This window comes from Elephas maximus, chromosome 2 (assembly GCF_024166365.1).
Source record: "Elephas maximus indicus isolate mEleMax1 chromosome 2, mEleMax1 primary haplotype, whole genome shotgun sequence".
Taxonomy (NCBI): domain Eukaryota; kingdom Metazoa; phylum Chordata; class Mammalia; order Proboscidea; family Elephantidae; genus Elephas; species Elephas maximus.
In genome coordinates, this window is record NC_064820.1 from 164,384,552 (window position 1) to 164,407,015 (window position 22,464).

The window sequence follows — 22,464 nt, forward strand, 5'->3', positions numbered from 1 at the left end:
GTCAGTGTCTCATACAAAAACTTATACACACATTCGTACGTGACCCTAGTTGCTCTCCCTATAACGTGACAGCACACTCCTCCTCTCCACCCTGGATTTCCCGTGTCTAATCAACCAGCCCTGTCCCCTTCTGCCTTCTCATCTTGCCTCCTGTCCCCCTCTGCCTTCTCAGCTGCCCACATAGTCTCATGTGTCTACTTGAGCTAAGAAGCACTCTCCTCACAAGTATCATTTCATGTCTTATAGTCCAGTCTAATCTTTGTCTGAAGAGTTGGCCTCGGGAATGGTTTTAGTTTTGGGCTAATAGAGAGTCCGGGGGCCATATCCTCTGGGGTCCTTCCACAGACTGGCTACTTTCTAAGGCTCCTCTCAATTCCAGAGTTTTTCATGCCCTGGCCTTATGAAATCCACTTCAGACTACTGCAGTCTGGCCTCAGCCCCCAGGCCACAGAAGGAGTTAGTCTTTCAGAAGGGAGTTAGTCCATGCTGACAGTTCGGGGTTGGGCACCTGCCTCAGGCCCTCCGGGTGGAGGTACCCAGCTGGACAAACCCTCCAGAAGCCTTCGTTGCTTGATGATTTCCCTCAGCTTCTACTTGGGTGGCCTGTATGCCAGGTTAAGCCCACAGGGGTAGTTTAGCTGGCTCCTGCAATATTCTATAGCAATTAAAATTAGTTCCCAACATTTTTCAATCAAGAGGTTTTATACTAAAATCTGGATTTCTGGGTTGTCCTGGAAAATCTGATGATCTGGCCACACCAGGCCCATGTTCCCACTGGCCACACTGACCCGAGGGGACTGGCTACTGGCCTCTTTGCATGGGGCAAGAATGCTCTGATTTGCTGCTGTCCCTGCTCCTCCTTGGCCTGCTTCACTCACACCACCCTGCCTGGCCCTGCCGGCACTTCAGCATGTGAGCCTCACTTAAGGAGCAAGGAGTCTGCCCATACCAGCTGCTGTTAAGCCTACTCCAACTCCTGGAGATCCCATGTGTGTCAGAGTACAACTGTGCTCCATAAGGTTTTCAGTGGCTGATTTTTCAGAATTGCCAGGCCTTTCTTCCAAGGCATCTCTGGGTGGACTCCAACCTCCAACCCTTTAGTTACCACCTGAGTTCATTAACACAGGCACCACCCAGGGACACCTTAAGGAGCCCAGGTGCCCTTTCCTGGGGGAAGGACCAGAAGGGAGGGGGTGCTATATCTGGGCATGAAAACAAAAGTTCTTTTTCCTGCAGACACAACAAGTGTACTGGGCTCTGTTGGCTGGGGAAGCTGAACCCTTTGACCTGGGTGCAGGTAGGAGCCCCATCCCCTGGAGCAGGAACCTGAAGGTGCTCAGGAAGGAGGGGTTTTCATCCATCCATGAAACTCTTTATCCAAGCAACCACCACTCAGATCTCTATCTCCTTTCCGGGGCTCAGGGTGGACCAGCAGGCATGTGTCATTTCCCTGGATAGGGGCTATAATGGTGACATTGTACTGAGTGGAACAAGAGAAGTTTTCATCCAACGGCCGACATTGGGCAGAGACCCGAGCAAGGGGCCCTGCGGCTTACCCTCCACAAAGAAGTATGGGAGATTGGGCCTTGAGCCAAGGGAGAAGCCCTGTGGGCTGGGCTGCAGGTCCACAGCCTCACGCAGTGGGGCTAGGGAGCATAAAGGCATTTCCTGCAGAACTCCTCCATTGCAGCCTCATTTCCCTCTGCAAATAAGTAAGCAAATGACTCAATCTCCAGCGGAGGTCACATACATTAGTAGAATTCCAAAATAGCAGGCCTCCAAAAGCCTTGAGCATTTATTCACCGATTTACCCTAGCTGCCGCTGAGTTGACTGACTCATGGCGATTGCATGTGTGTCAGAGTAGAACTTTCAATGACTGTGATGACCATTCAGAAGTAGATCACCAGGCTTCTCTTCCGAGGTGCTGCTGAGTGGACTCAAACCTCAACCAAGTGTTAACCATTTGTACCACCCAGGGACTCCACTGATCTCAACAAATTTTTATTACCACTTACTAGGTGCCAGGCACCATGCTAGGCTCTAGGGATTTTGGAATGTGTAAGACACAGCACCTGCCCTCAATTTTCTTACAATCTGCGGGGGGCCGGGGAGGGTAAAGAGAGATGAAAATTATTCATTGGAGACCCAGTGGAAGAACTGAGATTCACACAGTGGCAGAGACAGTTCAAGAACCCAGATCCCAACCTGTTGCTTTCCCATTCTTCCTGGGACCTCCTACTCTTCCTGGGACCCTGAGGATCAGTGGGTTGAAGCTTAGTGAAGAAGAGATCCCAAATGCCATAATAAGGAATTTGGACTTAGCCTGAGGGCAAAACAGAGCCATCGAATATCTTTGAGGGGGAAATGACATGGTCAGATTGGGATCATGGGGCGGTCACCCTGGTGTCCCTGGTTGAAGCAGACCCTGGAGGCAAGGTGACAGGTTAAAAGGCTACAGCAGGTTTCCCTCACTGAACTTTTATCCTCCAAATTATTCTTTCTGTTCCCAGGGCTTCCCAGGTCACCTGATAAGCTGAGAATGAGACCAAGGATTATAATTTGTTTTCACAAGACCGGGAGCATGAGGGAGTTGAAAGCTTTCTTCCTGGTATTGTTCACTGGGACCAAATCTGACAGCTTTTTACAGAGCTGGAGCTCCCTACACAGATTCTTTAGACAAGCCCAAGGCAAACCTGGAAAACTTGGTACCAATCACAAAATCAAGGAAAGGGATGTGAGGCAGATCGCAATGATCCTTGCCAGAGAGTTGCACTCCAACAGAAAATTGGAAAGAGGAGAAAACCAGACATCAACAACCTCCATTCCTATCTTTTTCCCAATGCTTACCACCAGACATCCCACAATTTAGCCAAACCAAACTGTTTTGCAGACACAGATTGTGGTTTTCTATCTCTACGTCTTTGACCTCACTGTTTGCCTGTAATTTTCTCTCCTCGTTTCATGTTCGAATCCTACCCTGCTCCATTGCCACAGCATCCAACAAGTCTCTATGGTCAGTGAGAAATTCTTGCTTTGTCTTTTAGGAACTTTCTCTCTCCTCTGATTCTTTTCACATACTAATTTGTATTAAAATCATTTTTACATTTGTATTTCCTCTACGAGATTATAGACTCCTTGAGAATGAGATCATTCCTACTTAATATTAGGTCTCCCAATAGGACCTTGCATAAAAAACCTACTGCCGTCAATTCCAACTCATAGCGACCCCAAAGGACAGAGTAGAACTGCCCCCTAGGGTTTCCAAGGAGCACCTGGTGGATTCAAACTGCGACCTTTTAGTTAGCAGCCATAGCTCTGAACTACTCACCACCAGGGTTTCCAGACTCTGCACAGAGTGCAGTAAGTATTGCTTAAGTGAACTGATAAACAGTGGGGATGCTTTTTATGGTGAATACAGATTCTCATTAAAGGAAGAGTGCACAAAATATATAGTTATCCCTTGTCCAAAACTCATAAATAGCTATTTATGTGCTACTACTTCCCTTCTCCATCACATTCAGTTGCCTTTACATCAACCAAGCTGTACTTAGTCAATTTAGCCAACATCGCCACCTAGTGGACATCATAGGTAAATATCTTTTGTTAATCCTCAGGAGAACTGGGCAGACTGTGTTCTCAACTTTTTACATTTTTCCCAGACCACACCTCAGTTAATTCAACACCATAAATTATTCCATGGACACATAAAAATTCTCCTTTTGACTTTTCTATCCCAAATATCCACACAAACTTCCAAAGTCCTTGAAAGTTCTCTAAAAATTCTCTATAAAAGCCTCAAGCTGTGTTCGCGTAGTAACATTTTACACTTTTTTATATCAAATGAAATATTACGTTTTAAAAAGTATTAGTAGGCCAGTTTCCAACTGCTTCAGAGATCAAACAATGAACTTTTGGAACTTAATCCATTTGTAAACTGTTGGTGGCCTGCTTTAGAATTTAAACTGACCTTTTCAAATTGGAATAATGGGCAGGAATAAAGAGGAATCTGGAAAATAATAATGGCTCACATTTTTATAGCTCTTTATGGTTTATAAAATGGGTTTGTATCATCATTTCATTTGCTCTCCTAATACCCCCGCAAGGTCAGTATGAGGTTTCCCATAGCACAACTGAGCAAGCAAGCCTCGTAGACTGAAAGCTAGAAACTCAGTAAGTAGCAGAACACGAGCTAAGGCCCATGCTTTTGGATTCAAAATCTCATTGGTTTTTCACTACACCACACTTCCTCCAAGTGGTCACACACAGAGACATACACTAAACAAAGTACTGATACAATTTGGCAAAGACAGAGTTGATTTCTGCTTGCCCATAAGCAATGAAGAAAAATATTCCCAGCTCGGGAAAGTGTGGAATGCTTTTTCTTAGGCCCTTTCTTGGCCTCTGTGCCTTTGCACAAGGTGTTGTCAATGCTGGAATGTTCTAAGCAAAGGAGTGGTCTAGTCCTGACTGAAAACCCAGCACCCAGCCCATCAAGAAGGAAAGGAGTTTCTAGGACAATTGGACCTGAAATTCATTTTATCAAGGCTTTCACATTTACACGTTTGATATTGTCTACCAATAAGTTAAACGGATTTTCACAGAGATACACTGATGACATGAAAGAAGTTGACATCTTCCACACAACTTTAAACTTAAATTTCATTACTAGACCACATTGCCTGCAACAGTGTGTGTTCTATATCCTGTAATTATCTTGGCAAAAGCACGCTGACCTTGCACTGTATTTTGTACGCTAAAAGTGTTAATTTCCACAATTTTTATCCCTGTTTTGGCATTTTTTTGTTTTAAGATACAGGGAACACCAAAAATGGAAAGTGTACCAAGCCATTCCTCACCTTTCAGCAATCCTCTCTTTTTGTTTCTCCCTTTCCTAGGTGGTTTTCTTCATGAAAATATTTATGATGATGATTTTATTCCTCTTTCACACTATTGTTAACATTGCTCCAGTGTAGCACCTCACACTAGAAGGTGCTCAGGAAAGACCTGTCGAATGGAGAAGATAAACTCAAAGCCAGAAAATGGGGGGAAGCTGCAGGGATTTTGATTCCATTGGCGAAAAAACACTTTATAACCGTCTTCACCATCTGAAGATGGAAGGGGCTGGGAAGTGCAGTAGTGAGCCCCCATCACTAGTGGAGTGCGAGCAAAGCTGAACAAGCAAAGCCTTGGTTGGACTAGAACGGCACAGGCGGCACGAGAACCAAATCGTTTGAAGGGAGTCGGGGGTCCTCGAGCCCCCCGCGGAGGGGGTGCGGAGGGGGTGCGGCAGGGCGTGGCGCGGCCGTGTGCTAGCCACGGGACACCCCCGGCGGCACAGGGGGCTGAGGCTTGCGCTGGCCCTATTCCGGGAGTGGCGTATAGGGGCGGGCGCGGGCGGGGCGGGGGCGCCCGGCGAGCATCCTGTCGGGGGGAGGGGACGCGCGGAGCGCGCTGGCCGCGGGGCCGGGACTGAGGAGCGCAGCGCGCGCGCCGCCACCGCCGCCAGCCCGCCGGAGCCCCCGGAGCCTGGGCTCCTCACGTCCGGGTGACCCGCCATGGACCGCGGCCGGGGTAAGAAGCACTTGTTGCCGCGCGGGGCGGGGAAGGACGAACCCGGAGATCTGCGGCCGGAGACAAGGGGGACGGCGGGCCTGGGGCTGAGAGCGGCCGAGTGGGCGCGGGCTCGGGGAGCGGAAGACCCAGTGCTTGTGTGCAGGTGCCTCCTGCTGACGGGGCAACCACGGTGTCTGGTAAACCCTCGTGTCCCCGGGCTGAGTCGCCTCTGGTGTGTAGAATTAGAGTTTTCACGCAGAGATTCTTAACTTCATAGAAGAATCTCCGCAGAATTCCAGAGGACAGGGAGCTCCTCCCACCCTATTCCCCTCTGGGCGGGTGGAATAAGGTTCACTGGTTACTCTCCCAAACACCCCGACGTATGAAGCACCTCCTGCGCGAGAGACAGAAATTTGCAGCTGCCTGTTAGGAGCTTCCACTCTCAAACAAATAGAACCCAGGATTTGGCCCTTGGGTTCAGAAAACCAAATGTTAAGCATTGGTAGAAAGGAGGGGCTCTGTGAGCGGTGTTGTGGGTGTGGGTGTGGGTGTGTAGATGTGTGTCAGGATCCTATCCCTGGCTCTCTTTGTGACAAGCAGTGTGATCTTGGCTCGGGCCTTTCCCTCTCTGGGTTAGCGATAGAGTTGGACTGGATGGTCTCCAAGGCCGCTTCCTGCTGGACTCTTTCAGGTGACGGGTGCATTTGATAGAAATTGCACAGAAGCCGTGGGGACTTGGAGCCTGCGGAAATGGGTTGACATGAGCAAAGGAAGGGCATTCATGAGGCAGTCCAGCTGAAGTAGATCGAGAAATCTCAATGGGCACTCTGTAAAGAAGTGGCCTCCTTGAACATGGGGACAGTGTCAGGCTGGGAATCAAACACCAGGGTCCTAACCCTGGCCAGTGGTTTCCAAGGAGATCACGGGTGTAGACACTTGGTAAACTGGTGAGTGCTGTGCCAACATGAGAAGTGTTATTATTATTATAACTAATATTATCACGACTAATGGGAAATTCCTCCCCGACTCCACAATAACCTTACACCCTTTCCTCATCTGCATGTTTACTATGCTGAAGCCTGCAAGGGGAGAAAAAGGAGTGGCCAGGAGTGTGGAAGCAATTACCAGGGCACTGGGGGCAGGGGCCAGTGCTTGGGAGGTGTGGGGGTCACCTCCCCTTCATCCTTATTGCAAGTACAGCTACTAAGGAGCTCAGAGGGCCGCAGGGTATGTCTGGTTTCCAGTTCCAGTCCTGGGAGTGGAGGGGGCAACCTCTCCACCAGCAGCAGCCCCAACACAAATTACTGCATATACCTTCTGCCTTAGGGGCAGAAGGGCAGACAGGAACTACATGGGGTTTCCTCTTGGCTCTTGGGATACTGAGGCTCTAATTTGTAAAGCAATTGTCACCTGTTAACTGACTCCTGGGCAAGTTGGCAAAGAGTATACACCTTCACCCACCAGGGAGGAAAAACAGACAGAAGAAATCAAAACCAAACCAAACCTCTTGCCAGCGAGTCAACTCATGGCAACCCTACAGGACACAGTAGAACTGCCCCACAGGGCTTCCAAGGCTGTAAATCTTTATGGAAGCAGACTGTCACACTTTCTCCCGCGAAGCAGCTGATGGGTTTAAACTACTGAGCTTTCAGTTAGCAGCCGAGGGTTTAACAACTTACCAGCCAAGCGCTTAGCCACTGCGCCACCAGAGCTCCTTAAGAGGCCCTTTTAATGTCCCTTGGTCCTGCCCCCACCCACATCATACATGTAAAACAAAAAGCCCCTCCTCCACTGCAAGTTGTCGAATACTGCCCTGTCTGGTTCCCAGTATACAAATCCATACCTAGGCCCATCCAGTCTTGTGCAAAACAGACCATGTCCTCCGTATACAGACCACCGGAACCAAAACCAAACCCGGTGCTATCAAGTCAATTCCAACTCATGGTGACCTAGACCACCCGAACCAAGACCAAACCCGGTGCTATCAAGTCAATTCCGACTCATGGCGACCTCACGTGTGACAGAGTAGAACTGGCCCAAAGAGTTTTCTTGACTGTGATCTTTACAGAAGCAGATCACCAGGCCTTTCCTCCTCAGTGCCACTGAGTGGGTTCAAACCACCAACCTTTAGGTTAATAAAGTGAAAACTGTGCTACCCAGGAACCGTTATACAGACCAAGGGTGATAATAATCCACTTAGCTTTAAAAATGCGTAATAACCCAGGTCTCCACTTCAGGAGGCTGCCGCCAGAGCAGTCTTCCCGGGAAGCCAGTCTTCCTGGGAAGCCAGACTTCCTGAAAGTCTGTTGGTGCTCAGAACATCCTAGGGCTTCTGACTCTCCTGTTGCAGACTTCCCTAGCCCACTCTCCTTCTCCTTCGCGGCTCTTGGCACTGCATGTCATTACTCTTGGAGTTGGTTATCAGAAAGTCTGTGTAGTGTCTCCCTCCCCTGCCTGATGCAGTCTCCACCAAGGCAGGGAGTGGATCTCTTGTGATCATTTTGCTGACACAGTGCCTGGCACATGGCAGGAACTCACTAACAGTGGTCTACTCGGCCAGTTAATAATATGAAACACACTCTGTAGTGCATCTCAAGCTGATTAATAGTAATATTGATTTTTAAAAAGAGACTATGACTCAGGCCTCACTTCTGAGGTGTTCTTTGTGATTTGCAGAGTCCGTCTCAGAATGCGCGTAGGGAGGTCCTGTGGCTGGAGCACACAAAACCAGGTTGTCTGAGTAGATCCTCAGTTTTCTACCATGATAAATAATTGCAAACACCTTGTGAATGAAAGCAAACTTGGATATAGTATGGATTAGAATGCAAGGTCTGTATGCATTTTTTTAGAGGAAACATGAGACTTCAAAAATCATTCCAATGAATCTTCTTAGTTGTCCCCTGCCGCCAAGGAGGTGAGCACTCATTTCTGTTATCAGAAAAAGGTTAAAAAGGGCAGGTCTCCTTTCAACCTTATGCCAACTATGTGGGGTAGGATCATCATGCCCAGGATTAAAAAAAAAAAAAAGTTGCCATTGAGTTGATTTGACTTATGGTGACCCCATGTGTTACAGAGTAGAACTGCCCCATAGGGTTTTATCAGCTGTTATCCTGGTGGTGTAGTGGATAAGTGCTACGGCTGCTAACCGAAGGGTCAGCAGTTCGAATCCGCCAGGCGCTCCTTGGAAACTCTATGGGGCAGTTCTACTGTGTCTTATAGGGTCGCTATAAGTCGGAAGCAACTCAATGGCACTGAATTTGGTTTGGTTTTGGTTATCTTTATGAAGCAGACTGCCAGGACTTTCTTCCACAGCACCACTAGGTGGGTTCAAACCGTCAACCTTTAGGTTAGTAGTTGAACGCAAGCCATTTACACCACTCATCATGCACTTACCATGTGCCAAGTACCATACTCTGCTTCTTACATGCCTTCTCTGGGAGCAAATGGCGTGGCGGGGGCTGTAAGTAGGTTCTGTCGTTAATCTTTACCTCGTAGGAAAGCGAGCTTGGCAGAGCTAGATTGCTACCATTAACTTGCACAGTCTCCATGTGAGAGGCAGTGCTCTGTCTGCACCAAAGCCCTGATATTAAGCTTTCTGCTGAACTGCCTCTGTGGTAGCAGGTGACCTAACTAAACTGTAGAGCAGGGCTTAGACCCCAAATCTTCCTGCTCCAGTCCTCCATCATACCTCAGCTGCACCACTCCGATGTTAATAACAATTACAGCATAAAAGCTCTACATGAAAGTCAACTGACTCAAGTGGGCAGTGGGATTTCTCTAACAGAATATGTGTCTCCCGTTAGTAAAGCCAAAACCAAACCTGTCACTCTTGAGTCAATTCCAACTCGTAGCGACCCTGTAGTAAAGCAGGGACTATATGACAGAACAACAAACATAGCGATCACATATATTATAGTGAAATTCCTTCAAGCAGGATTTCCCAATTCATGAATGTTATACGGAGGGAATTAGTCATTGGTGAAGGTTAACACACAGGTAAGCCCAGTGGCTATAGATACGACCTTCTGCCGGGACAAATTAAATAACTCTCCATTCTCATGTGAGGATAAAATACAAATAATGATAACACCTATTTCTTGGGGTTGTTGTAAATATTAAATGAGATATACATAGAAAGTTCTTCAAGCGATACTTAGCACTCGGAACATATTCAATAATTGCCGGCCATTATACTTATTGGAGCCTGTGAATGGTGCGAACGATTAACGCGCTCAGCTGCTAACCAAAAGGTAGAGAATCAAGTCCACCCAGAGGTGCCTTGGAAGAAAGGCCTAGTGATCTCTTTCCAAAAACTCAGCTGTTGAAATGCCTATCAAACACAGTTCTACTCTGACGTGTATGGGGCCACCGTGAGTTGGCGTCGACTCAATGACAACTGGTTATTGTAATAATTATAATCTTTTTTATCAGACTCAATGTAATAAAACTACTGTATAGAACTTCATTTGGTCCTTCTACAAGCTGGTCTGACTCTGATGATGCTTTTTGAGTCCTCATTCTGTTTTAAGCACTGACTTAGACAACTTTGTGTTCAACTCACACAGAGGGGCCATGTCATAATCTTCTTTGTATCCTCATGGTGCTTGTCTCTTGGGAATCCATCTCTGACCTTCAGTAGCTGGACCACTGTTCAACTGGCATTTCTGAGTGACTGATAAAATACTAATATACATGCTGATGTGTCCATTTTTTCTTATTCTGTTTATTCATACCTCTTGATATGGGGAAATCCTGGTGGTGTAGTGGTTAAGTATTACAGCTGTTAACCAAAAGGTCGGCAGTTTGAATCCACCAAGTGCTCCTTGGAAACTCTATGGGGCAGTTCTACTCTGTCCTATAGGGTCGCTATAAGTCGGAATCGACTCGACAGCAGTGGGTTTTGGGTTTTTTGGATTGATTATGGTTATATCATCCCAATTTTGCATTTGTGAACTTTCCAGTCTTCTTGAATCATCTTCTCTTTGAAGTCTTGGGCCTAAATTATTTCTGATTTTTTAAAAATATGCCTTCTGGCTGTGGGGACCATGGTCTTGGAGAACATCTAGCTCAACTGGCATAACACCGTTTATAAAGAAAACGTCCTGTATTCTACTTTGGTGAGTAGCATCTGGGGTCTCAAAAGCCTGTGAGCGGCCATATAAGATACTCCACTGGTCTCACCCCTTCAGGAGCAAGGGAGAATGAAGAAAACTAAAGACACAAGTGAAAGATTAGTCCAAAGGACCAATGGACTGTAACTACCACGGCCTCCACCAGACTGACTGACTCCAGTACAACTAGATGGCACCTAGCAACTACCACTGACTGCTTTGATAGGGATCACAATAGAGGGTCCTGGACAGAGCTGGAGAAAAATGTAGAACAAAATTCTAACTCACAAAAAAAGACCAGACGTACTGGCCTGACAGAGACTGGAGAAACCCTTAGAGTATGCCCTATGGACACCCTTTTAGCTCAGTAATGAAGTCACTCCTAAAGTTCACCCTTCAGCCAAAGATTAGACAGGCCTACAAAAGAGACTAAAGGGGCATACCATCCCAGGGACACAGAGTAGAATGCAGAAGGGGACAGGAAAGCTGGTAAAAGGGAACCCAAAGTTCAAAAGGGAGAGCGTTGACATGTCATGGAGTTGTTAACTAATGTCAAAACAATATGTGTACCGACTATTTAATGAGAAGCTAGTTCGTTCTGTAACCCTTCATCTAAAGTATGATAAAATATATATATATATGCCTTCTTGGTATCCAAGGTTTGACCTCCCTGACTCATATGAAGTGATTGATTTCCCCAAGGTTCCTTTCTTTTCCATTTCACAGCTCCACCCAAGATGGGAGTGTCTTTTGCTGCATTCACTATGATCTCTTTGGGAGATCATAGTGTTTGTTGGGCAAGTCAAGAAATGATCTGATGCTCTGCTTTTCACTGAATAACATTTTTATTGTTCAAGATGATAGTGTCTTGTCTCTGGTGGACCAGCTTTGCATGTAGGCATGTGGGGCCACAAGACTTAACCTTACTCTCTTCCCTGTGGAAGCTTTTGCCGATCACCGGGCACTACTTCCCTTTCCTTGTCCCACTCAGCCTTTATGGTGTTTGGCTTCTCCATTTTAGTTGGGGATTTTTCTGCCTCTCCCTCAAATATCAGTTTCAAACCTCCCTTTTCACATGAGTGAGCGTCCTGCCAAGTAAGTTCCTCCCTCCCCGCCCTCTGCCAAGAGCCTATCATTACTCCATTCTGATCTTTGGCCTAGAAAAATAATCCTGCTTTTGGATGCCATCAGCCTTCTTACTCTTCTGAAAAACTTGCAACTAACCAAAGAGGTGAAGCCATCTTGACACATGAACACACAGGCGCATGTGCACGTGCACACACACAGACACAAACAGACATACACACAAAGCATTTTCCTCCTCCTTTTCCTAGCCAAACGTCTGTAATAACTGGTCAGCTCTCCCAGCCTCCTTTTCCTTCCCACACACTTCTTTCACCGCTTGCAGTCTCACTTCCAATCATACCCTCTGCCGAAGATGGCAAAAAACATAGATTTTAGAGTCCAATAAAACCAAAAAACTAAACCAGTTGCTGTCAAGTCGACCCCAACTCATGGCGACACCATGTGTGTCAGAGTAGAACTGCAGTCTGTATATAGGGTTTTCAGTGGCTGATTTTTCAGAAGTAGATGTTTCATGGAGGACTAAGGTACGCCTGACCCAAGCCATGGTATTTTCAGTCGCCTCATATGCATGTGAAAGCTGGGCAATGAATAAGGAAGACTGGAAAAGAATTGATGCTTTGAATTATGGTGTTGGTGAAGACTGTTGAATATACCATGGACTGCCAGAAAAATGAACAAGTCTGTCTTGAAAGAAATACAGTCAGAATGCTCCTTAGAAGCAAGGATGGTGAGACTTTGTCTCATGTACTTTGGACATGTTTTATTAGGAGGGACCAGTCCTTGGAGAAGGACATCATGCTTGGTAAAGAGAGAGACCCTCAATGAGATGGATTGACACAGTGGCTGCAACAGTGGGCTCAAACACAGCAATGATTGTGAGGGTGGTGCAGGGCCAAACAGTGTTTTGTTCTGTTATACACAGGGCCTCTGTGAGTTGGAACTGACTTGATGGCATCTAACAACAGATTGCCAAGTCTTTCTTCCAGGGCGCCTCTAGGTGGTTCCAAACCTCCGGCCTTTTGGTTAACAGCCAAGCATATTAACCATTTGCACCACCCAAGGACCCCCTCGGATCAAATAAATCTGGGTTAAATAACCACCACTCCATCCCTCAAGGAAGCCTTCCCTGCCCCCCCCATCCCGCTATTATAGATGCTCAGAGCCCTCTGGGCTTCTCCTGACCTAAGGCAAGTTACCCAACTAAGTCTCCTTCCCTTGGTCTGTATAACAGGAAGAATGACACCCAGAATTGGGAGACTGGAATGTGATAATATTTGCAAAGCACTCAGGACAGTACCTGGTCCATACTAAAAAAAAAATCCATTGTCGTCGAGTCGATTCCGACTCGTAGCGACCCTATAAGGCAGAACAGAACTGCCCCATAGAGTTTCTGCTCCCCAAAGGGAGTGGCTAGTGGATTCGAACTGCTGACCTTTTGATTAGCAGCTGAGCTCTTAACCACTGTACCACCAGGGCTCCACTTCACCACCGGCCCATAGTAGTTGCTTAAAACCAGTTCCCATTGAGTCAATTCCAGCTCATGGTGACCCTATGTGTGTCAGAGTAGAACTGTGCTCCGTAGGGTTTTCAGTGGCTGATTTTTCAGGAGTAAATCACAAGGTTTTTCTTCTGAGGTGTTTCTGGGCAGACTCAAACCACCAACCTTTCAGTTAGCAGCCAAGTTCATTAACCATGTGTACCACCCAGGACTCCAGTAGGTGCTTACTAATTTTTATTTCTCATCTCCGTCCTCCTCCCGTCTCACTTGCAATCTCTTTTTTAATGGCTCTTGCTTCTCTTCTCTCTTACCCTCCCACCACTTCAGCCCTCTCTCTACATTCACTCTCAGAGAAGTGAAGCTCTTCCAGCCCCTCTCTTAGGGTAACTCTCAAACTTCTGTCTTCTGAGTTGGGCTCCATCCCTGCATTACCTCCTGCCTGTGGTACATTTCCACTCAGAGGTCAATCCAACCTCCAGGTGACCCAATTTTGAGCTCATCTTATTCACTACCAAATCAGATGACCCTTCCTGTTTCTCTTGGTCTGTTAACAACACGGCCACGTGAAGAGCTGTTGAAGGAAATGAGGGTGTTTGTGAACAAGACTAAATCTGAAAGGGGGTTGTCTTTGTTACCTAATGCTGCTATAACAGAAATATCACAAGCAGATGGCTTCAACAAACAGAAGTTTATTCCCTCACAGTCTAGGAGGCTAGAAGTCCAAATTCAGGGCATCAGCTCCAGTGGAATGCTTTCTCTGTTGGCTCTAGAGGACTGTCGTTGTCATCAATCTTCCCCTGGACTAGGAGCTTCTCAGCTCGAGGACCTTGGGTCCAAAGGACACGCTATGCTCCTGGCACTTCTTTCTTGGTGGTATGAGGTTCACATATCTCTCTGCTCACTTCTCACTTTTATATCTCAAAAGAGATTGGCTTAAGACACAATCTAATCTTGTAGATCTCATCAACATAACTGCTGTTGATCCATCTCATTAACATCATAGAGATAGGATTCTCAACACTTAGGAAAATCACATCAGATGAAAAACTGGTAGACAGTTACACAATACTGGGAATCATGGCCAGCCAAATTGATACACATATTTTTGGGGGACACAATTCAATCCATGACAGGGGGCATAGGTCCAGTTCTCAAATTAGCTGTCCTGTAGAAGAAGTAATAGAAGGACTCTCCAGAAAGCTCTACAGTAGGTTAAACAAAGGCATGTGCAAGCTCAGTCAAGGAGAAGCATTCAAATAAAAAGAACTCTTCAACGATAGGAGTTGCCCAGGGACATAATGAAGCAGAGGTGAGTGGCCAAGGATCAGGGAAACCACAGAATGGTGCCTGCGGTGATCATATTAAAATGTAACATAAGGACAACTGTTACCTCCTCATATTCAAGAGGTTTCCATAGGTATGACCCTTTACAAACTACAGAGAACAGGACTTCTAGCAGTATATACCTCAACCTGAAGCACTCCTCTTTTTTTAAATTTGTAATATATCACAGCTTTTTATGGGACTTATCTGTGATTGAGGATAGAATTTAGGGAGAAGAGGGATGGATGCACTTAAGGACAGTTATTTTAAAATGTAGATCTTATCATGCATGAAACCTGGAGTGGTTTCTCATTGCTCTGAAGAGATAAACTACAATCCTTGTGGTGATCTTCAAAGCCCAGTCCAGTCTGCTCTCTGCCTACTTCATCAACTCACCTTGGGCTTCTGCTCTGGGCTCTCCTCACATGGTCTTCTTGGGCCTTGCTTCTTCCAGTCTTGAGTCCTTTTTACCTTCACCTGGTTAACTCTTGCTCATCCTTAGCTCTCTGCTCAAACACCACTTCCTGGAGGCAACCTTTCTCAACCTCCTAAGCTAACATCCCCGTTATAGGTACTCATAGCAACCTGTACTTCTGCAGGGTGAAGAATTACTTGAGTAATTTGATCTTTTCCCCTGGTTCCTAAGAAGTAATCTCTAAACCCTTAGAAATTTCCAAGTGATCAGAGTGACTTTGTTATTTAGAGATGACTTCAGACCACATCTGAGAAGTTATGCTAATGAGATGACTTGGGTTGCCAAGCACCTGACCTCTGGGGAGGGGACAGGGTCTGGAAATTGAGTTCAACCATGTGGGCAATAATTCAGTCAATCATGCTTGTGTAGTGAAACTCCAACAAAAACTCTGGACACTGAAGCTCAAATGAGCTTCCTGGTTGGTGACATTGATGCACCAAGGGGATAATGCATCCTTGGGGACATGGAAGCTCCTAGTTTAGAACCCTCCCAGACTTCACCCTATGTGTCTCTTCTTTGGGCTGGTCCTCATTTGTATCCTTTTTGCTGTAGTAAAGCAATCATAATTATAGTGTTTTCCTGAGTTATCTGAGTCATTCTAACGAATTATCAAACCTGAGGAGGTAGTAGGAACCCTTGAATTTGTAGTCAGCAAGTCAAAAGTGTAGGTGTCCTGGGGACCCCCAAGCTGCAGCTGGTGTCTGAAGTCTTGGGCAGACATGGCATTCTGGAGGACTGTGACCTTTAACTATGAGATCTGACTTAGGTCCAAGTGGTTGGGGTCAGAGAATAAGAACTGCATTCGCATTTGGTGTCAGAGAAGACATTTAAAGTTGGTGTCAGAAGACACACATCTTACTTTCTCATTGGTTGTCATTTTCACAATTACTTATGGGATTGAACTGCTATTGATATGAGCTCTGTGAAGGCAGGGTCCTTCTTACTTTGTTCACTGCTCTATCCCCAGCACCTAGTAAAAAAAAAAAAAAACAATTCCGACTCATAGCGACCCTACAGGACAGAGTAGAACTGCCCCATACAGCTTCCAAGGAGCACCTGGTGGATTCGCACTGAGCTTTTGGTTAGCAGTCGTAGCTCTTAACCACTATGCTACCAGGGCTTCCCAGCACCTAGTAGGTACTCAATAAATATCTGTTAGAAAAATGAATAAATGAAAGTAAGAATACACAACTCACAGAGTGGAAGCTGTATGTGGCCAGTTTCAGCCCAGGAATCTCCATTTCAATGATTCTAACATTAGAGCCAGAAACATAGCCTCATCCTTAGCTTTTCCTTTGCCTTCATCACTTGTAGTGTACTCAAACCCCAAATCCTTCTGACTGTTATTGAAAAAGGCATTTTTTCTTCTTCTCCTATATCGCATTGCCTCTTGTAGGAGCTTCCTATTTCTACTCTCCCCTTCCTCAGCCTACCTTAAGGATCACTCCTGATTTGTCTGAAACAGTGGTTCTCAAATTCTCAAAATTCCTCCTCTGTGGAGCCTACTGAAAATACATCTGCAGAGACCTATCAGTGGTCCTGGAGTGAGATTTGGGAGTCTATGTTTTTTCCCATTCTGATGTGCTCACAGGCTTGACAACTGCTGTTCTAATGCACTGCTTTTCCCATGGCCCTTGACCCTGCTCAGACACCTTCCAGGGCTCCCTATTGTCTACTCCAGCACTGCCTTTCACACTTGCAACTAAGGTACCAATAGTGGCAGAGGCAGAGGAGAAATGAATTGGGACTCTAGGTTCTGGGTCTGTTACCCAAAGTGACCTTTTGAAAGCTTGGAATGTCTCATTTTATCCTTTAAAAGCCATGCAAAAAAATGTTCTGCATTCTAGGCCATAATATGTTTGTGCCTGTTTTGATATAGGAATAATCTTCGTCCTCTCCTGTCCCCCCAACAAAAAATATCTTTGTGCAAAATGGACCCTGCAGAGATGCGCTGTATTTATCTCAGGGCTTCTCCTCCCCCGCGGTGCTCTCCCCTGGGGACTCCCAGGGTGTGCAAACTTCAGCACGAGAAGCATGAACTTCCAGGAAATGTCCCACATCACGGTGGCAGAGTGGAAATGGGTCTGAACATGGGAGAACTCCCACATCCTAGCCCCGGCTTGGCCACTTGCTTCTGAGAGATAAGAACATACATTTTTATAAAGCCTTTTAACTTCTGGAAGCATTTTCCCATTCGCCAGTTGTATCCATCTCAGCCAAGCATCAGGATGTTGAGTGTCATGAAGTGCTTGGTGCAGAGGCTGGACAACCTCTGGTGGTCGTTCATGTTCTCACTTAGCAGTCGTTCACTGGGGGTCGCTGTGGGCAAGAAGGAACCCGTGTCATAGGAGGGCTCATCAAATAGGAATTGGCCACTAAAGCCCTTCCTCTGGGGCCCCAGCCAGCTCTGAGTTCCTCTTCTGTGGCTTCTCCCAACAGTGGCAGCAGCCCTGTGAAGTGGACAGCAGAAACACTGTTCCCATTGGACAGAAGCAAAAACTGAGGTTAAGAAAGATGACTCTGCTCTTCCCTCTCGCTGAAAGAGAGCAGCTTAGCGTCACCTCCCCGTGAAAACTTCCCTGCCACATTCTCCCCCTCTCCCCCACAATCCTACCTCCACCCTGACTCTGGGTCACCACCACCTTCCTCAGTCTTGCACTTATTTAAAGGCCTCTTCTACATGTAGATGAGTCCTGAGCACTGGGGTCATCTTTAGCATCATATTCCCAGTGTCTAATATATGTTGTTGTTGTTGTTGTTAGTTGCCGTCATGTTAGCTCCTACTCATGGCGACTCCTTGTACAACATTGCCTAGTCCTGCGCCACCTTCACAATCACTGATATGCTCAAGTCCATTGTTACAGCCCTTGTGTATTTTGAATGCCTTCCATCCTAGGGAACTTACCTTCCAGCACTATATCAGACAGTATTTTGTTGTGATCCATAAGGTTTATGTTGGCTTGTTTTCTCCAGTAGATTGCCAGACCTTTCTTCCTAGTCTGTTTTAGTCTGGAAGCTCCACTGAAACCTGTCCACCATGGGTGACCTGCTGGTATTTATTTGGAATACCCACTGATATTTAGCTTCCAGCTTCCAGTATCATAGCAACATACAAGCTAACACAGTACAAAACACTGACAGCCTAGTGGTGGATGTAAGACATAGCAGATGCTTAATAGGAATAATCAAAAGCTACTTTTACTGCACGCCCACCATGAGTCAGCCCTTTTATATACCTTGAGTCATTTAAGCCTCTCAACAGTCATGAAGTAGGTACTATGATTAACCCCGTTTTACAGATGAAGAAACTGAGGCTTAGAAAGTTCAACCGATGTACTCAGACCTGCCTGCTTCCAAACCTGAGTTCTTTATCATTGTTCTCCACTGATTCTCCATGACGCTTGGAGGGTCAGTCCTGGGTCGGTCAGATTAAGGACTTGCTAGGTAAGCCACATGCCTTACAAGGTAAAAATAGGGAAATCACAGAACTTACAAGGTAAAGACACTAGGGAAGTCACAAGGGCTTACGAGGTAAAGATTTCAAGGTGGAGGTGGATGGGTGCTGAGAAGAAGGAGAGGGGACGGGGTCTGAACAATTTCCGAAGCCACCCTCAGTCAGTGAATGGGTACAGCCAGGCCGCTGGCATGAGGTTTCATTTCTCACCATTCACACTTTCCCCCTGCAGCCCTCAGAGTTCTGGTGTTTAGAATTCAAGAAGCTCTCATCTCCTGGACCTAACAATGAGGCCGTCCCAGGAGCACCCCTGCAGGGTTTGTCCTCCATCTAAAATTCCATTCGGGGAATACCAGCCATGCCCCAAGTGGGGGTGGAGGGGCAGAGCCGGGTGGGGCGTGGTTCTTCTCCCTGGCACAGCTGTCAGGCTGCAGCGCCTGAGGGCAGAGGTGATACCGCATAGCAGGCATTCCAGCTCTGGGGAATTTACTGACAGCAGGAGGCAAACCCAGGGGCTTTTTATAGCCCTCTATTTTTTTTTTTTTTTTTTTTAACAGCCTAGAGGAAAACTGATCTCCTAGAGAGAAAAGAGGGCACGTGTCTCTTCTAGGCACCATTCCCTCAGCCGTGTAGTCCCCAGATGCCCACAACCCAAACTTAGGACAAGAGTCACTGCTGAGTGAGCACTGTGGTGTGGTAGAAACACACCCAGTCTCTGGGACCCAGGAGATGGGGATCCCAAGGCCAGTTCTTAAATCCTCTCTTTGCACCACAGTTTCCTAACCTGTCAGGGGGAACTGTCATAGTCCAGGGATCAGCAAACCTTGGCCCTGGTCAGATCCCTTTTGCCACTGTTTTTGTAAATGAAGTTTTATTGGAACACAGCCTCGTCGGTTCATTATGTCTTAGCTGTGGCTGCTTTCACACTACCTAGGCAGAGTTCAGTAGTGGCAACAGAGACCCTGTGTTCCCACAAAGCCTAAAATATTTACTATGCAGTCCTTTACAGAAAAAATTTGCAGACCTTTGAATTAGACTGTAGAGAGATTGCAAGTGTCTGCCTGTGGCACTGTGGTGAGAAGGATTCTGAGCTTAAGCCAGCCTGAGGAATGAAGCACTGTTCTTAAACCATACAAGAGTAGTGCTGGCAGGACCCCAAGACATCAGACAATCTCAAGCAATAGAGCTGCACTGGTTGATGCGGGAATAGGAATGCTGAATGCAGCCCAATTCATCCCAAATTAAAAAAAAAAAAAAAAAATTTTTTTTTTTTTTTTTTTTTACTCCCTAGGCAGCCCCTACAGAAGTACACACATCCCATAGGCTCTGCCAGAAAGGAGTTTGAAGCCCACCTATCTAATCCTATGCCCCTCATTTTGCAAATGGGTAGGCTGAGGCTCAAGGGCAGTGTCATGCCTAAGATCGTATGATGGACTCCCAGTCAGCCTTCCAGAGAACCACTAACATGGTGACACAGTATTGCCAGAGCATAGACATATCTCTGCCAGGGAGAAAACCTGTCCAGTCGCTTCACAGATTGGTACCTGGCGGCCATGACATGCTCTTGCTAACCCAGCAGCCCACAGGGGTTCCGAGCTGGGACTTCGTCAAGACACATTGCTGGTACCTCTCCATGCTAAAAAAAATAAATAAATAACCCAGTTGTCATCAAGTCGTTTCTGACTCATGGCAACCCTAAGTGTTTCAGAGTAGAACTGCCCTCCATAGGGTTTTCATGGTTGTGACCTTTCAGAAGCAGATCACCAGGCCTTTCTTCCCAGATGCCTCTGGGTGGATTCAAATTGCCAACCTTTCGGTTAGTAGCAGAGTGATTAACCATTTGCACACAGTGGTTTAATCAAGGCTTGGGGAGCCTTTTTTAGCTGAGAGCACCAGAGCAAAAGAAGAAAATAAAAATTGAATTGGGACCATATTAAAAAAATTTTTTTTTTCACTAAGACAGATTTTTTTTAAAATCAGGACCTATCTGAAGATTGATACATTAATTCACTCATTTTTTTTTTTTCCAAAAAGCTGGTGTTGAATAGATAAGAACAGCTTCAAATCAGTGTCATCTTAGAATGGAGAAACTATGATAATTTATACTAAAGCTTTCTTTGAAGATGGAATCAGATTTATTCATTCGTAGAGTAAATATTTACTCTTCTTGCCGGTTCTTGTTGAAGGGCTCACTGGGAGCAGGTCCCACTGGTGTGAAACCAAGGGGAGTTTTTTTAGCTTCACTTGAACGAAGAAGAAAACCAATCTCTCAGGAGTGTGTAGGGGAGTCAGGGAGAAGGATTGTCTTCTGTCACCTCCAGCCAGTGGCCAGGTGCAGCTCTGAGGGGTTGCAGAGGGAGGCTCAGGGTCCTTGCACCCAGGAACCTCCAGTGTGTCAGGGAAAGTAAGACTGGTCACAATGCCAGTGACATGAAGTCATCTGCCTAGTGTCTACCAAAGAGAATTTGTAAAGGACTGAAAAAAACAAAAATCAAATCCATTGTCATCGAGTCTATTCCGACTCACAGCAACCTTATAGAACACAGTAGAACCGCCCCATAGGGTTTTCAAAGAGCAGCTGGTGGATTCGAACTGCCAGCCTTTTGGTTAACAGCCAAACTCTTAACCACTGCACCACTAGGGCTATTGAAAAAAAGGAGCCTGGTTGTGCAACAGTTAAGTAAGTGTTCAGCTGCTAACAGAAAGGTTGGTGGTTCGAACTCAACCGACACTTCCTTGGGAGAAAGGTCTGTCGATCTGCTTCCAGAAAGATTACAGGCTAGGAAACAGTTCTGCTTTGTCACATGAGGTCACTATGAGTCGAAATTGACTCGATGGCATCTAACAACAACGAGGTTCGAGGAACACTTTCCCGCCAGGAACCTCAGAAACCCTGGGGAATGGCCATGCTGGGGAAATTAGGGGAGTGGAAAATGGGGACGGAGCCCTAGTGGTGCAGTCGGTAAGTGCTCAGCTGCTAACCAGAAGGTCAGTGGTTCAAACCCACCAGCCACTCCACAGGAGAAAGATGTGGCAGTCAGCTTCCATAAAGATTACAGCCTTGGAAACCCTATGGAGCAGTTCTACTCAATCCTATAGGGTTGCTATGAGTTGGAATCAACTCAATGGCATGGTTTTTGTTTTTTTTCAGTTCTTTGTTTTTTTGGAAAATGGGGGGCATGGAAGTCTGCTCAGGACGCTAAGCAGGTCAATGTGCCTAGAGCCCAGAGAGATAGACATTAAAAGAAGCCTCCATGTCCTCCTGCAGAAGTAGGGCCTTCTCCAAGTTCCTAACCCCTTAGAGGCTGTGTTGCTTGTGATTGGTAACTAATAATAGAAATGGATAATGCAGTAGCTGAGTGCTTTGGCTCCAGTGTCAGATTGCACAGGTTTGAACCCTGGCTCTAGTCCTTCCACTTAACCCCCTGAGTTTCTTCCACTAAAAGTGGAGATAGCAATCACAGCTACCTACGAGGAAGAATTGGATCTGTGCAGGGAAAGCACTCAGCAGGTAGAAAGCTTTCTATTAAAAAAAACTAAAGCTAAAGTCCAGGTTTGTAAATGATTGCCTTTCTTAATAAATTAGGAACCCAAGTAATCTCTATAACCCTTTCACTCTGGCTGCTCGTACACCCCCTCCTGGAAGGGATGGAATTACAGGGGAGCTGGGAGTAAGCCACAGGGAGCTCACAGAGCATGTGACCATCTTCCATCAGTTTCACAAAGGAAGACTGGTGTCATGGGCTCTGGGGAGCTCTTGAAGAGTTTGGGGGAGGGGAGTTATGATAAGTGCTGCAAATTGCGGAAATCATTAAGGCCAGCTATGAGCTTGTGTTAGAGTGGAAAGAGAGAGATTGGAAAGAGGTGACCAGTTAGGAGCTGCAGCAAATATTTCAGGTGAGCAGTAGACTGTGTAAGGTTAATTCACTCTGACGTTTAAGAGCCAACCAAAAAAACCCAAAC

General features: G+C 46.3%; 1 protein-coding gene across 2 annotated transcripts in view; it reads left to right on the forward strand.

The window, feature by feature from the left end:
- The first annotated feature begins 5,456 nt into the window (after positions 1–5,456).
- The window catches only part of AFAP1L1 (actin filament associated protein 1 like 1), an 80,458-nt gene continuing 63,450 nt past the window's right edge, over positions 5,457–22,464 (forward strand). For both annotated transcript variants that reach the window (XM_049874032.1, XM_049874034.1), the window contains exon 1: positions 5,457–5,572. In XM_049874032.1, the coding sequence (XP_049729989.1) occupies positions 5,557–5,572 (16 nt within the window). In that variant the 5' untranslated portion in view covers positions 5,457–5,556. The remainder of the gene's footprint in view (positions 5,573–22,464) is intronic.